This window comes from Hyla sarda, chromosome 11, assembly GCF_029499605.1.
Source record: "Hyla sarda isolate aHylSar1 chromosome 11, aHylSar1.hap1, whole genome shotgun sequence".
NCBI lineage: Eukaryota > Metazoa > Chordata > Amphibia > Anura > Hylidae > Hyla > Hyla sarda.
The window spans coordinates 106,612,953-106,629,047 of NC_079199.1; the positions used below are offsets into that span (position 1 = coordinate 106,612,953).

At 38.5% G+C, this 16,095-nt stretch overlaps 1 protein-coding gene across 18 annotated transcripts in view; it reads right to left on the reverse strand.

Moving 5' to 3' along the window:
* Nucleotides 1–16,095, reverse strand: part of LOC130295957 (uncharacterized) — a 106,813-nt gene that overhangs the window by 54,362 nt on the left and 36,356 nt on the right. For 2 of the 18 annotated variants that reach the window (XR_008849056.1, XR_008849063.1), the window contains exons 3-5: nucleotides 12,979–13,017; nucleotides 11,702–11,788; nucleotides 4,719–4,748 (exon numbers count right to left, since the gene is read on the reverse strand). The exons of 1 other annotated variant lie outside the window; for it this stretch is intronic. Coding sequence is in view for 1 of the 17 variants with exons in the window: in XM_056547325.1 (XP_056403300.1) it covers nucleotides 2,651–2,977 (327 nt within the window). In the remaining 16 variants the exon portion in view is untranslated. Of the gene's footprint in view, nucleotides 1–2,628; nucleotides 3,296–4,718; nucleotides 4,749–9,794; nucleotides 10,681–11,607; nucleotides 11,632–11,701; nucleotides 11,789–12,978; nucleotides 13,085–13,394; nucleotides 13,498–16,095 lie in introns of those variants that run through there. 15 more of the 18 variants (XR_008849054.1, XR_008849069.1, XR_008849060.1 and 12 more) reach the window with 14 other exon arrangements.

Genomic DNA, 16,095 nt, shown 5'->3' on the forward strand with positions numbered 1-16,095 from the left:
TAATTGTTCACATGTGGCAGATATGCTGCAGATTTATTGCAAATGATCTGCAGTGACTCCTATCATGTCAGAATGATGGGGGTGATAGGAGTCACTGCAGATACATTTATATCTATCACCCCCATCATTCTGACATGACAGGTGTCACTGCAGATACATTTATATCTATCACCTCCATCATTCAGACATGATTGGTGTCACTGCAGATACATTTATATCTATCACCCCCATCATTCTGACATAAGTGTCACTGCAGATACATTTATATCTATCACCTCCATAATTCTGACATGACAGGTGTCACTGCAAATACATTTATATCTATCACCTCCATAATTCTGACATGAATTGGTGTCACTGCAGATACATATATATATATCACCCCCATCATTCTGACATTATAGGTGTTACTGCAGATACATTTATATCTATCACCCACTTCATTTTTGACATGATAGGAGTCACTGCAGATACATATATATCTATCACCTCCATCATTCTGACATGACAGGTGTCACTGCAGATACATTTATATCTATCACCCCATCATTCTGACATCAATAGGTGTCACTGCAAATAAATTTATATCTATCACCTCCATCATTCTGACATGATAGGTGTCACTGCAGATACATTTATATCTATCACCTCCATCATTCTGACATGAAAGATATAAATGTATCTGCAGTGACACCAATCATGTCTGAATGATGGAGGTGATAGATATAAATGTATCTGCAGTGACACCTGTCATGTCAGAATGATGGGGGTGATAGATATAAATGTATCTGCAGTGACACCTATCATGTCAGAATGATGGAGGTGATAGAAATAAATGTATCTGCAGTGACACCTATTCATGTCAGAATGATGGGGGTGATAGAAATAAATGTATCTGCAGTGACTTTATATTGTACAGTAATAAATTATTTTAAGGTTTAGTAGTTTCGCTGGTTTCTATGGGGCCCGTTGGAGCCCTCTGGGCAGTTACCCTACTTGCCCGCAGTATAATGGGCCCATATATTGGTATAACATCTGGTGACCGGTCGGCCTGTGGTCCAGTGTGTGACTCCTCAGATCACTGTGATCATGTGCGGCCCCCATCATTGCAGCGGTTTGTAATACTCTGTATATAAGGTATTTGTATAGATTTACTAGGCCACTCTCTTTTTCTCTATTGGTTTATTATATTGGACCTGTGTCTGGGTCAATGCTCTTATAATATTTCTCCAACTGTAAATCAAATAAATTATTTTACTTATGAAGTTTCAAATAAAACAATGTGAGAAAGTAGATAATAAGAAAGTGCCCCCCCCCCCCCAACGTATTGAATATGAAGAACCTTGTGGTCCTAATGATAAGATGTATAACTGTCATGTATCATATAAGGTCTATGTGGATAATGGCGGCCATTGTGTACATAAGTTTCTTATATGTGAAGTCCTCCGCTCGATCCCCCTTACCGCTGCTCTAGTGCTCCGACCAGAGAGGTGGCGTTCCTCTCCACGTGCAGCAAACAAACAATAGATGAGGTCCGGCACAATAGTAGCAGGTAAAATCCGGTGCTTTATTCAACATGCAGAATAGCAAATGGCACAGGAGACAATAGCCTACGCGTTTCGGGCTGTTGAGCCCTTAGTCATGGCATTGCCATGACTAAGGGCTCAACAGCCCGAAACGCGTAGGCTATTGTCTCCTGTACCATTTGCTATTCTGCATGTTGAATAAAGCACCGGATTTTACCTGCTACTATTGTGCCAGACCTCATCTATTGTTTGTAAGTTTCTTATAAGTTTATTTTGTGACGGAAGAGAGTAGCGGCAGAAATAGTGCATGCACTATTTCTCCCGTTACTATCTTCCGTCACAAAATAATGGCCGTTATTAATAACAGGCTATAACAGGTTAAATAAGTATTATTAATAACAGGCTATAACAGGTTAAAAGGGCTATTAGAAAAATCCCATAGACTATTATGGGATTTTCTAACGGCCGTATAGGATTTTGTCACTGCCGTTTTCAGCTGATTTTCAGACGGAACTTCGTACGGATCTTTAAAACAGAGTAATTTTGTAGTGTGAAAGAAGCCTTAGAAGTAGAAATCCTTTTTTTATATTTCTTTATATTTTTGCTTTCAATACACTTCTGGCTTTGGCTCAAAAACTGTAGATGCAGTAAAAAAAAAAAAGTCAGAAAAAAAAACAGTGTTGTTCATTTTGCTTGTTACTTTGTTCATTTGACTTGTTACTTTGTTCATTTGGCTTGTTACTTTGTTCATTTTGCTTGTTACTTTGTTCATTTTGCTTGTTACTTTGTTCATTTGACTTGTTACTTTGTTCATTTGGCTTGTTACTTTGTTCATTTTGCTTGTTACTTTGTTCATTTGGCTTGTTACTTTGTTCATTTGGCTTGTTACTTTGTTCATTTTGCTTGTTACTTTGTTCATTTGACTTGTTACTTTGTTCATTTGGCTTGTTACTTTGTTCATTTTGTTTGTTACTTTGTTCATTTGGCTTGTTACTTTCTTCATTTGACTTGTTACTTTGTTCATTTGACTTGTTACTTTGTTCATTTGACTTGTTACTTTGTTCATTTGGCTTGTTACTTTGTTCATTTGACTTGTTACTTTGTTTATTTGACTTGTTACTTTGTTAATTTGGCTTGTTACTTTCTTCATTTGGCTTGTTACTTTGTTCATTTGGCTTGTTACTTTCTTCATTTGACTTGTTACTTTCTTCATTTGACTTGTTACTTTCTTCATTTGGCTTGTTACTTTGTTCATTTGGCTTGTTACTTTCTTCATTTGGCTTGTTACTTTCTTCATTTGGCTTGTTACTTTCTTCATTTGGCTTGTTACTTTCTTCATTTGGCTTGTTACTTTCTTCATTTGGCTTGTTACTTTCTTCATTTGGCTTGTTACTTTGTTCATTTGGCTTGTTACTTTCTTCATTTGGCTTGTTACTTTGTTCATTTGGCATGTTACTTTGTTCATTTGGCTTGTTATATTGTTTATTTGACTAGATGTGTTGTTCATTTGAATTATTGCATTTTTGTTGATTTGTAGCGTTGTTCACTTGACTTAATATAATGTTTATTTGACTATTTGTGTTGTTCATTTGGCTTGTTACATTGTTTTTGATTTGTGCGCTGTTCATTTGACTTATTATATTGTTTATTTGATTTGTGTTGTTCATTTGACTTGGTACATTGTTTGACTTTTTGCATTATTTCACAAGCTACATTGTTTATTTCCCTTTATTATTATAAATTTTTATAGCGCCCTTGGTTCCAGGGCCCTGTACATATGATAAAGGTTAAAATACCTACCTTGTTACAATGTGTACACATAAGACACATTCTGTGTTCTGTTAAAGGATGTATAAACAAAGGAGAAGCGCTCCTAATGTGATAACGTAACATATACGTGTAAGATATAAAAGCAATATTGCTCACCGAGTAGAGTTGTACTCCATCCAAGTACAACTATGGTGTAAGCGTGAAGTAAACCCTCAACGGGTGAAGATCGGCAGTCGCTCCTCGCAACACAGGTGAAGCACTCAGACAGATCCCTCCAAGGAACAGCACAGGATAGAATCGGCGCACAAAACTCCAAAGGTAAAACAGATTTTATTTACCCGGCATGCAACGCGTTTCGCTGGACAACCAGCTTCATCAGGCATGTGTCATCACATGCCTGATGAAGCTGGTTGTCCAGCGAAACGCGTTGCATGCCGGGTAAATAAAATCTGTTTTACCTTTGGAGTTTTGTGTGCCGATTCTATCCTGTGCTGTTCCTTGGAGGGATCTATCTGAGTGCTTCACCTGTTATAGGATGTGACCTCTACATATTAATGAGATGTGTATATATAACCCGTATTCATACACGTCACAGCTGTATATATCACAATACAATGAGAACTATATAACGCACCAGATCTGTGAGCGGTAAAAACCTGTAGTCTTAGGGTTCATTCACACTTTTGTACATTGGATCTATATTATTTCTATTTTTATTCACAGAAAAAAGGTGACAATAATTCCCTCTTATTTTATACATGGGTTTTTTTGTGTGTGTTTTTTTTCTCATGGTTTGATTTTAAAATATGCAGTATAATGGATCTATATTGATACAGTTTTTAACCCATGGGTGGAATTTATAAACACATTGCCCAATCCTGTGTGTTACCTGTGGTGTTACATAGGACTGCAGGCAACACGCAATGCTTTATCTATACTGTAAAAAATACTTAAACAACAGCAGTGTATATAGATAGATAGATAGATATGAGATAGATAGATAGATATGAGATAGACAGAAAGATATGAGATAGATAGATAGATATGAGATAGATAAATAAATATGAGATAGACAGAAATATATGAGATAGATAGATATGAGATAGATATATAAATATGAGATAGATATGAGATGATATGAGATAGATATGAGATAGATAGATATGAGATAGATAAATAAATATGAGATAGATATGAGATGATATGAGATAGATATGAGACATTAGAAAATCAGACAGATGGATACATATTAGATAGATATGACAAATAGAGATAAATATACAAGTGTGTATGTATTTTATGTATATTATATGTGCATTTTATGTACATATGTATGATATATTATTGTGGATGTATATACACATATTAGTGAATTTCTAGTATATATTCGGTTCTTATATAGCATGTTTCAGTTTTACTCACCGTTTACAGTCTTTATAGATTTAAAAAAATCTACAAGAAAAAGGAAGCAATTATTCTAGTGAAACCAAAAGACCAATCAGTCATAGTAAAGCAAAAGCAGATAGAACCTTCCCTTTACTATTTATCTATTTATCTCATAACTATCTATCCATCTCATATGTATCTATCTATCTCATATCTATCTATCCATCTCATATGTATCTATCTATCTCATATCTATCTATCCATCTATCTCATATCTATCTATCTATCTATCTATCTCATATCTATCTATCCATCTCATATGTATCTATCTATCTCATATCTATCTATCCATCTATCTCATATCTATCTATCTATCTCATATCTATCTATCCATCTCATATGTATCTATCTATCTCATATCTATCTATCCATCTATCTCATATCTATCTATCTATCTCATATCTATCTATCCATCTATCTCATATCTATCCATCTATCTCATATCTATCTATATATCTATCTCATATCTATCTATCTCATATCTATCTCATATCTATCTATCTATCTGATATCTATCTATCTCCTATCCATTTCATATCTATCTTTCTCATATCTATCTATCTCATATCTATCTATCTATCTCATATCTATCTCTCATATTTATCTCATATCTATCTATCTATCTCATATCTATCTATCTATCTCATATCTATCTATCTCTCTCATATCTATCTCTCATATCTATCTATCTATCTATCTCATATCTATCTATCTATCTATCTATCTCATATCTATCTTTATTTATTTATCCCATATCTATTTCTGTCTCATAGTTATCTATCTATCTATCTATCTATCTCATATCTATCTCATATCTATCTATCTATCTCATATCTATCTATATATCTCATATCTTTCTATCTATCTCATATCTATCTTTATTTATTTATCCCATATCTATTTCTGTCTCATAGTTATCTATCTATCTATCTCATATCTATCTCATATCTATCTATCTATCTATCTATCTCATAGTTAGTTATCTATCTATCTATTTATCTCATATCTATCTCATATCTATCTATAGGCTGCACCACACTCCGGAGGGTTCAATTCCACAGACAGAAGTGCAGTTGCAAGCAAAGAGAAAAAAAAGGATCCGGTCCACATAATCCGCATAGTATACAAAACCAAAAAAGATCACTGCAGCACTCCCTTGTAATGAAAAAACAACAAGTTTCATTCCATCATAATGTGAACAGCAGCCATGTTTTGACTCTCTCTAGAGTCTTTTTTGAGCTTGAAAAAAAAAAGACAGAAGAGATCTGGAACGTCACTGCTGTTCACATTATAATGGAATGAAACTTTTTGACATCTATCTATGTAGTAGCTACATGTCTATCTAGTTCTCTATCTATCTCATATTTACTTATTTATCTATCTATCTAATATCCATATAATATTAATCAATGTATCTATTTTATATTTATCAATTCAATCGCCATTTCTCCCATCTCTTATATCTATCACTACCTGGGTAACAGGTCAGAAGGTCAGGGCAGGCAGCAAGCATGGTCAGGAAACTAGCCAGGTCAGGGAATGCTATAGAATTCCACTTTAGCTCACGTGATCTAAGGAACCTTGTTGCTCAAGCAAAGACATCCTGGGGGACCCTTTAAGGTATGGGACCAGAACACTAGTAAAAGGAGAAGAACAGCAGCACATGCTGGAGCGATAAATATGTAAGATCCAGAGCATGAGCTAAGGCTGTCCAGGACGCCGCAGGAGAAACCCTGCAAGCAGCCATTATTACTACACATAGAGAAAGCTGTAGCATAAAATAGTACTACTCATCCCTTGTCTGTAGGATAGGTCATTAAGGTCTGATTGGTGGGTGACTAACTGCTGGGAACCCCACTGACAGCAGAACTGGAGTCCAGTGTCCTTCTTGTTGAACACAGCAGCGGTCAGACATGTGCTGCTGAAAAGCTCCATTCCTGAAAAACCTCTGAAGGATATAAGCCAGCTCCCAAGACCTTTCTTCAGGACCAAAGTCCTTACAAGGGATCCAGATAAAACAGTTTACTTCCACACCTCCTGGCATTGAGGATCTCCCTGACATTAAACTCAGAATCAAGGAAAATTCTTCAAAAACTGGCATAGAAGAGACTAAAAGCCTAAACTAGTATCTGAATTGGCCTTCACAGGTGTTGAATGTGGTTTTCCACTCATCTCCTTTTGAAAACAAATTAAATGATAGACCCCTCACAAGTCCACCACTCTCCAAATTCTATCAAATCACTGGCAATTATAGGAATTGGATACTTGCTTATTGTGAACCTATAGTCAACTAAAAAAACAAGTGAAAACCAAATCCTGCTTTATTGAATGGCAAGCTTAAGAACAGACAGGTACAGCCCATCTGACGCGTTACTGGTGCATGTGCGCCCTTCATCAGTTATGTCCATCCATTGTCAGGTGCTGCCTAAAATACCTTAAAGGGGTATTCCAGGCAAAACCTTTTTTTATATGTATCAACTGGCTCCGGAAAATTAAACAGATTTGTAAATTACTTCTATAGAAAAATCTTAATCCTTCCAATAGTTATTAGCTTCTGAAGTTTTCTGTCTAACTGCTCAATGATGATGTCACGTCCCGGGAGCTGTGCATGATGGGAGAATATCCCCATAGGAACTGCACAGCTCCCGGGACGCGAGTCATCAGAGAGCAGTTAGACAGAAAACAGCAACTCAACTTCTCAACTTCAGAAGCTAATAACTATTGGAAGGATTAAGATTTTTTAATAGAAGTGATTTACAAATCTGTTTAACTTTCCAAAGCCAGATGATATATAAAAAAAAGTTTTGGCCTGGAATACCCCTTTAAATAGGGGGAGGAGGCAAAAGCGTCTCTCATTGAAAGTGGAGCACAGAGAACGGGAAGATACAAAGAAATACAATAAAAATGTGTATAGCATAAGCGCAAAAAACATTGATATGCACACGCGAATCAACAGAAGATACAGTGGGGCAAAAAAGTATTTAGTCAGCCACCAATTGTGCAAGTTCTCCCACTTAAAAAGATGAGAGGCTGTAATTATCATCATAGGTTATAACCTCAACTATGAGAGACAGAATGAGAAAAAAAATCCATAAAATCACATTGTCTGATTATTAAAGAATTTATTTGCAAATTATGGTGGAAAATAAGTATTTGGTCACCTACAAACAAGCAAGATTTCTGTCTCTCCCTGACCTGTAACTTCTTCTTTAAGAGTCTCCTCTGTCCTCCACTCGTTACCTGTATTAATGGCTCCTGTTTGAACTTGTAATCAGTATAAAAGACACATCCTGTCCACAACCTCAAACAGTCAGACCAAAGAGCTGTCGAAGGACACCAGAAACAAAATTGTAGACCTGCACCAGGCTGGGAAGACTGAATCTACAATAGGAAAGCAGCTTGGTGTGAAGAAATAAACTGTGGGAGCAATTATTAGAAAATGGAAGACATACAAGACCACTGATAATCTCCCTCCATCTGGGGCTCCACACAAAATCTCACCCCGTGGTGTCAAAATGATCTCAAGAACGGTGAGCAAAAATCTCAGAACCACACGGGGACCTAGTGAATGACCTGCAGAGAGCTGGGAACAAAGTAAAAAAGGCTACCATCAGTAACACACTATGCTGCCAGGGACTCAAGTCATGCAGTGCCAGACATGTCCCCCTGCTTAAGCCAGTACATGTCCGGGCCCGTCTGAAGTTTGCTAGAGAGCATTTGGATGATCCAGAAAAGGATTGGGAGAATGTCATATGGTCAGATGAAACCAAAGTAGAACTTTTTGGTAAAAACTCAACTCGTCGTGTTTGGAGGAGAAAGAATGCTGAGTTGCATCCAAAGAACACCATACCTACTGTGAAGCATGGGGGTGGAAACATCATGCTTTGGGGCTGTTTTTCTGCTAAGGGACCAGGATGACTGTTCCGTGTAAAGGAAAGAATGAACGGGGCCATGTATTGTGAGACTTTGAGTGAAAACCTCCTTTCATCAGCAAGGGCATTGAAGATAAAACGCGTCTGGGTCTTTCAGCATGACAATGATCTCAAACACACAGCCCGGACAACGAAGGAGTGGCTTCGTAAGAAGCATTTCAAGGTCCTGGAGTGGCCTAGTCAGTCTCCAGATTTCAACCCTCTAGAAAACCTTTGGAGGGAGTTGAAAGTCCGTGTTGCACAGCGACAGCCCCAAAACATCACTGCTCTAGAGGAGATCTGCATGGAGGAATGGGCCAAAATACCAGCAACAGTGTGTGAAAACCTTGTGAAGACAGAAAACATGTGACCTCAGTCATTGCCAACAAAGGGGATATAACAAAGTATTGAGATGAACTTTTGCTAATGACCAAATACTTATTTTCCACCATAATTTGCAAATAAATTCTTTAAAAATCAGACAATGTGATTTTATGGATTATTTTTCTCATTATGTCTCTCATAGTTGAGGTTATAACCTATGATGAAAATTACAGCCTCATCTTTTTAAGTGGGAGTACTTACGCAATTGGTGGCTGAATAAATACTTTTTTGCCCCACTGTATAAATAAGATTATACATTTGTAAATCCATGGAATAACAACCGAATATACTGCAATCACCTAAATCTATATAAAAATTGAGGATAAGATTATAGTAGTTAAATAGCAGCTCAGACCGCACTTTCATGCCACCAGGTGCATGAGTAACAACTTTCAGAAAGCCTCACGGTCTAGCTATCTCCTCCGTATGCAACCCTTATGTGGGCCGGCTACAACACGCTTAATTCCAAAAATCTTAAATAATTGTGTTATTATACATGTGGGAGCATATAAAGTTGTTATTACATGTATTTACAAGTGTATAATCGTTTTTATACCTTCTGTTGCTTTGGTTGTGTCTATTATTGTTTTTAGCACTTATGTTATGAATTTTTATTGTATATCTTTGTATCCTCCTGTTCTCTGTGCTTCGGTTTCAATGAGAGGCTCCTCCCCCTAATTGGAGTATTTTAGGCAGCACCTGACAATGGATGGACATCACTGACGAAGGATGGAAAGGCGTCTGAAGGACTGCTAAGGTGTTGTGCACCTGTGTGTTCTAACGTTTGCCATTTAATACAGCTTGAGTTTGAATTTCAAGTGCTGGATCACTCAGAACCTGATGCTGAGTCACACAAGAGTGATGGATAAAATTCAACCTAAACATTGGTCTGAAAAAAGACACTGAAAAGTGGATTCCAGAAGAGTCATAAGAGGTTAAATCCCAATATATAGTCTTGTTACATTAAGATTATAGAATTAGGTTTGGTGCCCAGAGGCCCTGGGTAGAAATCTATTCATTGTTTTTTTTTTTTATAAATATCATGTGATGCCAGAGCGAAGGTTTACTGACATCTCAGTCTTCAATTCCAGTTTACCGCCCCATCAAAGTAGCAGAAGAACAAAAACGATGGCATCCCGAATCTACTCCACGATGGACCTCACTGAATTATAATGCAGTCTGTCATGGTGTCCATCATTGTTATGGAAAGAATAATGCTGAATGCTTCAATGATGTTCTTTTCCATCAAATGTAACGGAATCCACGAGAGAGATTGCCAATGGAGCCTCACATGGTGCAGATGTGGCCAGAGCCTTAGATGGTCAGCTCATCAGGTTGTAAGACTCAGTAGCAGCTGCTGTGATGTTGCTCTCATGCCAGGAATGCAGCCATCTTCAGAACAAGTCACCTGTGCCTTTGATGGATAATGCGGGGATTTATCAGATTGGGAGATCGGAGTGGCACCCGCGCCTTCAGTTATATTTCAGCACCTGTTGTGGGAGAGCTGAGTGACTGACATGTAAGATGGCTGCTGTGGTTGTTCCTCCTCGCTGACACACTTTATTACTGCTCAGGAGATTTTCCTCTTCTGTTCATCTTTTACTGTTTAAGGTGATTGCCTATTTTTGGATTTTCTTTAGAATCTTAGAAGGAGCAAATAAAAAATTCACGGAGACATATTTAACGGCAGCTTTACAAATGTTATGGCCAGGTTCACATTATGATTTGTGCCTCTAAGGAAACAATACGTCAGCAGATTCTCCAAATCATCTGCTATCTTATCTGTGTTTGGAACAACAAGGGCCCCAATTCGATCCAATGACCCGAACATTGTCACTTTGTTAAGTCAATTTACAAGCCTATTCAAGTTTTGGCTCAAGCTGAAAAGTGTGGTCTCCTGCGCTTCTTAGTCCGAGCCCAAACTTGGACACACTCAGAAAATGACCCAAACATAGACATTGGGTGATTAAGCTCAGGACATTGAATAGGGCCTGTACAGATCCAAACACAGATACTTCGGCAGCTGATGTCAAGATTCTGCCTCTATGACACAAATCATAATGTGAACCTGACGGCAGACGAAGCTTAGAGGAGAATTAAAAAAGTGACTAATTACTTTTGCTTCAAAATATTGCATACAACAATTTGTGCCCCTTTCCCTGACTATTTGCCTCATACATCCATTACCATTCGGTCTATCCTTCTTCTTAACTAATTCACATGCCTCCATACACAACTTTTCCTTCATTTTTACAAATAAATTGCCCATAAAATTTGAGTAACTTTGCGAACACTTTGGTTTGACTTTAGTTGTTTCCCCATTAACCACCAATGCTGCTTTCTGATAAGTCAGAGTTTTGTACAATTGCTGCTTGTATGTTGATTCTCAGGAGTGTTGAGTATTAGTGATGAGCGTCATTAACAAGTTCTCCATCACAGAAGGTGGAGGCAGTAAACTGCTGTTAGGGGGTATACCTGGACACATTGCCTGGCAGTAGCAGCCGGGGCCAGTCTGACCTTTTGTGGGGTTCATGTTCCCGTCAGGATCAAGCAGTAAAAGGGAGAGTTACCGTCATTATAGGCTGTCGGCGGCTCCTCCGCAGGTCTGCTGTGCTGACTAAGAATGAAATCTATTCAACACCCACAGGAAAAACCTAGACTTACACAACAGTTAATGGGGGTGGTTGAGTTGTGAAATATCCTGTCCAGGGACCGCTGCTCTACGTACTGATTGGAAATACTGCTGTGTACCTGAAAATAATGTGCAGTACCGTGAGAAACACAAACACCTTGTCCCAGATAGAACTAAAGCCAATGGCAAACTCTGATGATACAGTTATTGATAAAGATTCATATTACATCCTTGTAATCCTGATGTGTGTAAAGAGCTTTTTAGCCACATTTTGCATTTAATACATCTTCATTTATGTCATGCAGGAAAAAAAGTTCTGTCATTTTTGTTTTTCTTATTTAATTTTTTCTTATTCTGAATCGCCTTTAAGGGGTTCTCCACCCCTAGACATCTTCTCCCCTATCCAAAGGGTCCTGCTGCTGGAGATCTCAGCTGCAGTACCCCAGACATCCAGTGCACAAAGCGAAATGCGCTCTGTGCCGATCACTGGCGATGCGGGGCGGAGGCTTGTGACGTCACTGCCATGCCCTGCTCGTGATGTCAAGACCATGCCCCCTCAATGCAAGTCTATGTGAGGGGGCGTGATGGCCGTCATGCCCCCTCCCATAGAGCTGCATTGAGGCGGCGTGGCCATGACGTCACGAGCAAGGATTGGCAGTGATGTCAAGAGCCTCCGGAGCTGAACCTGAGGCTGTAAACGAATGCCAGGTGCAACACGGATCCCCTGCTAGGGGATAAGATGTCTAGGGGCAGAATACCCCTTTAAGGCGTTCCTGTTATTTAAGGTATCTCATCAGGATCTGCGATGCGTGTAGTCACGCTGGAGTACAGTAGTAGAGAAGAGTAGGGCTCTTTCTCATTATATAACTTTTATATGAAATTTTACAACATCTCAAATGTTCAGTTGTCCCTGGGTGAGTGGGTGTAGGCTATCTGCCATGATGTCTTCATACACTACACTGCACACACACATAAGAGAGGATCCTGCTCTTCTATACCTTTAGATTATACCCTAAGAAGCAGCAGCAGCATGTAAAATGTTAAGTCTAAGCCCTGTGTTGAGATATATTTTTAGTGCAATCTCTTTGCAGTCTTTCTGTGTTTGTCTCTCTGCCTCTGCTCTCTGAATTAACTCCTTCTCCCATCCCATCTCACTCCTCACCACTCAACTTTCCATAGACTTGTATAAGCAGCAGGTAACCTGATCTCTCACTGTTTTTTCAGAGTGAACAAGGAATAAGTAAGTTCCAGTGCACCTTCAATTAAAACAAAAACAATGCAATAATCTTTAATAAAATTTTCTACTCACCATTTAGCGTCTACAGCTACTATGCAGACTCATGTTTTTCTGTGATAAAAGACAACAAATAAACCTTGTGTAGTCCGATGTTGCAGTCAGACTGCCTTGTCGCATACTTTGGTATAGAAGAAAAATCAGACTGTTACCATGGAGATACATTAACCTGCATTGCAGCTGTAGTGACAAAACTGTAGAAATATTTAACAAAGACTATTTGCAAAACTTTTCCTTTTTCATTGTAGATGTAATAGAGCAATGCAAAACATGGTAAGGAAGCTGCATGGAGCTTTTAAGATTGTATTAAATTATAGAAGAAAAGATCCTACACTTCTATGTCTCTGTTTGTCCCTACAGAGCAGCAGCAGCAGGGAAGTACTGATAAAGCAGTGCTGAGCAGTCTAAACTGTGTATGAAGCCCAACTTACGTAATACTTGCTCTCTCTGTCACTCTACAACCTGGGTATGTTCCAAGGCACTCCTCCTCCTATCTCTCTCCCATACACACCCCTCCATAGACTTGTGCAGAAACTGCAAGAAAATGTGACATTTTTACAACCCAAAAAGAACAAAACATGTGTGTGAGGATAACCTAAGAAATAATTCCAATGACAATAAATGATTGTCATCACGGCAATATCTCCCAATTACAGTCAAATTTTAGGAAATCTCCACACCAAAACTTTCTGCAACTTGTAAAACATGCAACAGAACTAGAGCAAACAAGTCAGCACAAAGTAAATGGGAGCCTATAGATTAAATGGGAGCCTATAGATTGTCATTCATTAATACAGCACATCTGGATGCTACAAATGGTGAGAAAACTGGCTCGAAATACAACACAAATCGCTGCAAAGACTGCATACAAATATAGCAAATACATCCAGCTGCAACACGCTGGAAATAACCTCCTCTGTTCTTCAACGTACTACTAAGAGATTCTAAGGCTCCGCACCTGAAGCCAACGTACAGACTGATACTACAATAAGACCACAGGAGACACTGCAACCGAATCCTCCAAAAATAGAAGATGTAGACTACAAGGCGGGTGCCATGATCTCTATATTTTCCTTGTATATATGATCCAGAATTGTAGTAAAGACAAGTACATTCCTCCCATGTGGAGCTTCGCAAGATGTTACACAACAAAACCATAAATATATTGCAAAATATAGGAGCACTTCATCATTTATGGACTACACTCTGTGCATGCAACAAATTAATCAAATGTCACTGGGATCACTGGGCGTCATATGGTTGCCTCAGCAACTATACCGCCCAGCGAAAGCTGCAAAATGGACAGTAGACCAACACTGGACATTTACTTTAAATCTGATTTACCGGGCCTCTACTATGCTTGAGAGGAGGAATCAATCCCTCCATAACTCCATTATTTCATCCACCTGTCACATGTTCTCCTTTTTTATTAACACCTTAAAGCGTACCTGTCATAGTGCAAAAAAAAGAAAAAAAGTGATATGTTACTCAGGACCCAATCCTGATCATGTGTATATCATTTTTATGTGTCTTGGACCTATATATCCAGAGATATAAGCATTTATCTGCTGGTGAGTTCCTTTATCATTGTGCAGGCTGGAGGGGGCGTGTCAGTCTGTCTCCCTCACAGGAGCAAGCCTGTGCAGTCAGCCAATCAGTACTCTCTACTCTGTAACCCTTTCCTCTCTGATTTTATGCTGTGTCATGTTACACAGAGGAAGATTGCCTGCAGTAATCAGAAGACATTATGGTGAATTCATAACAGGATAAAATGTATAAATATAAGAATAGATCTTTATAAATTAGTGCAAGGATTTTTTAGATAAAAGTACAGCATTTTTATGAATACATGTTCTATCTGTTTTATCTTCTCCTAGTAAAGCTGGATGCTAATCAGCATAGCTGTCACTATGTGTGTCATTCATCTTTCACAGACTCGTGAATGTCTGATCAACTTCTTTGTCATTCAGGAGTCCGAGAAAGCTTTGACTATTTCAGCATGCTGGGAGTTGTAGTTTAGTAACAACTGAAGCTGCAATGTTTGTAAATAACTGTGTTAGAGCAGTGTTGCCTCCAGCTGATGTAAAACTACAGCTCCCAGCATGTCCACACATCCTTTATCTGTAGTTTTGCATACACTCAATAGAAATCTCCTATACTGGATACCGGTATGCTTTACGGCCGGTATCCAGTATGCTGTAAAATCTAGACTAGTCTGTCTGGCTAAAAGACAGGCAACCCCTAGTGGCGGCTATTTTGAGCTTGAATTTCAGGTGAAAATGTACATTTTTTTTAACAGGTGTATATTGTGAAATGTCATATTATAATGAGTCCTGCAATATATGAAAATTTTGAAGCTCTCAACTATGTCTTCTGTGATCAGCTCCTAGGGTGACTGTTCCACAGATTCACACTTTTTAGGGTAAATATGTCTTGTTGCCTCTGGGACCTTTATTATACTGTATTAATACTTCATACTGTATCAGGAAACTCCATAGATTACACTACGGAGCTCGACCTCTAGAGGGTACTCTATACTATGCTAATGGCAGGTACAAAACATTACTAAAGTGTATAGTACACTACTAGTAAAAATCATCTCCAGCATCCATACATTAACAACATCGAATGCTTCATCTAAATATCCTCCAAAACATGGGCTGTGCATCCAAGATGGCAGCACTTCGCGTTTATATTTGCGCCACAGACAGACACAGCTCTTATTCATAGTTATGTGGCTAACCCCTTCTTACATTTGGATGTATCTATGTCTTCAGGTGCACTGCTGCAAATGGATTTTCAGTTTCTTCCAGTGGATGGCATGAGCAAAGGCAATGTACCAATGCCATCAGAAGAAACCCACTGAATTTCTGCACAAGCAGATTAACCATCATTGGTTGCTATTTCATTAGTGCTATGTTACCCATGGCCTCATGCCTTGGCATGCTGAGTATACCAAAGCATCATAAAAATAATGGGAAAACTCCGGATAGGCCATTAGTCTTTGACCACCCAACACTCCTACTGATCAGCTGTTTTGCAAGACTGGCACATTCAATCTATGATGTGAACAGAGCCAGATGCAGTTGGTTGTATCTAGTCATGCTGCTCCGATCCCATACACTTGAACAT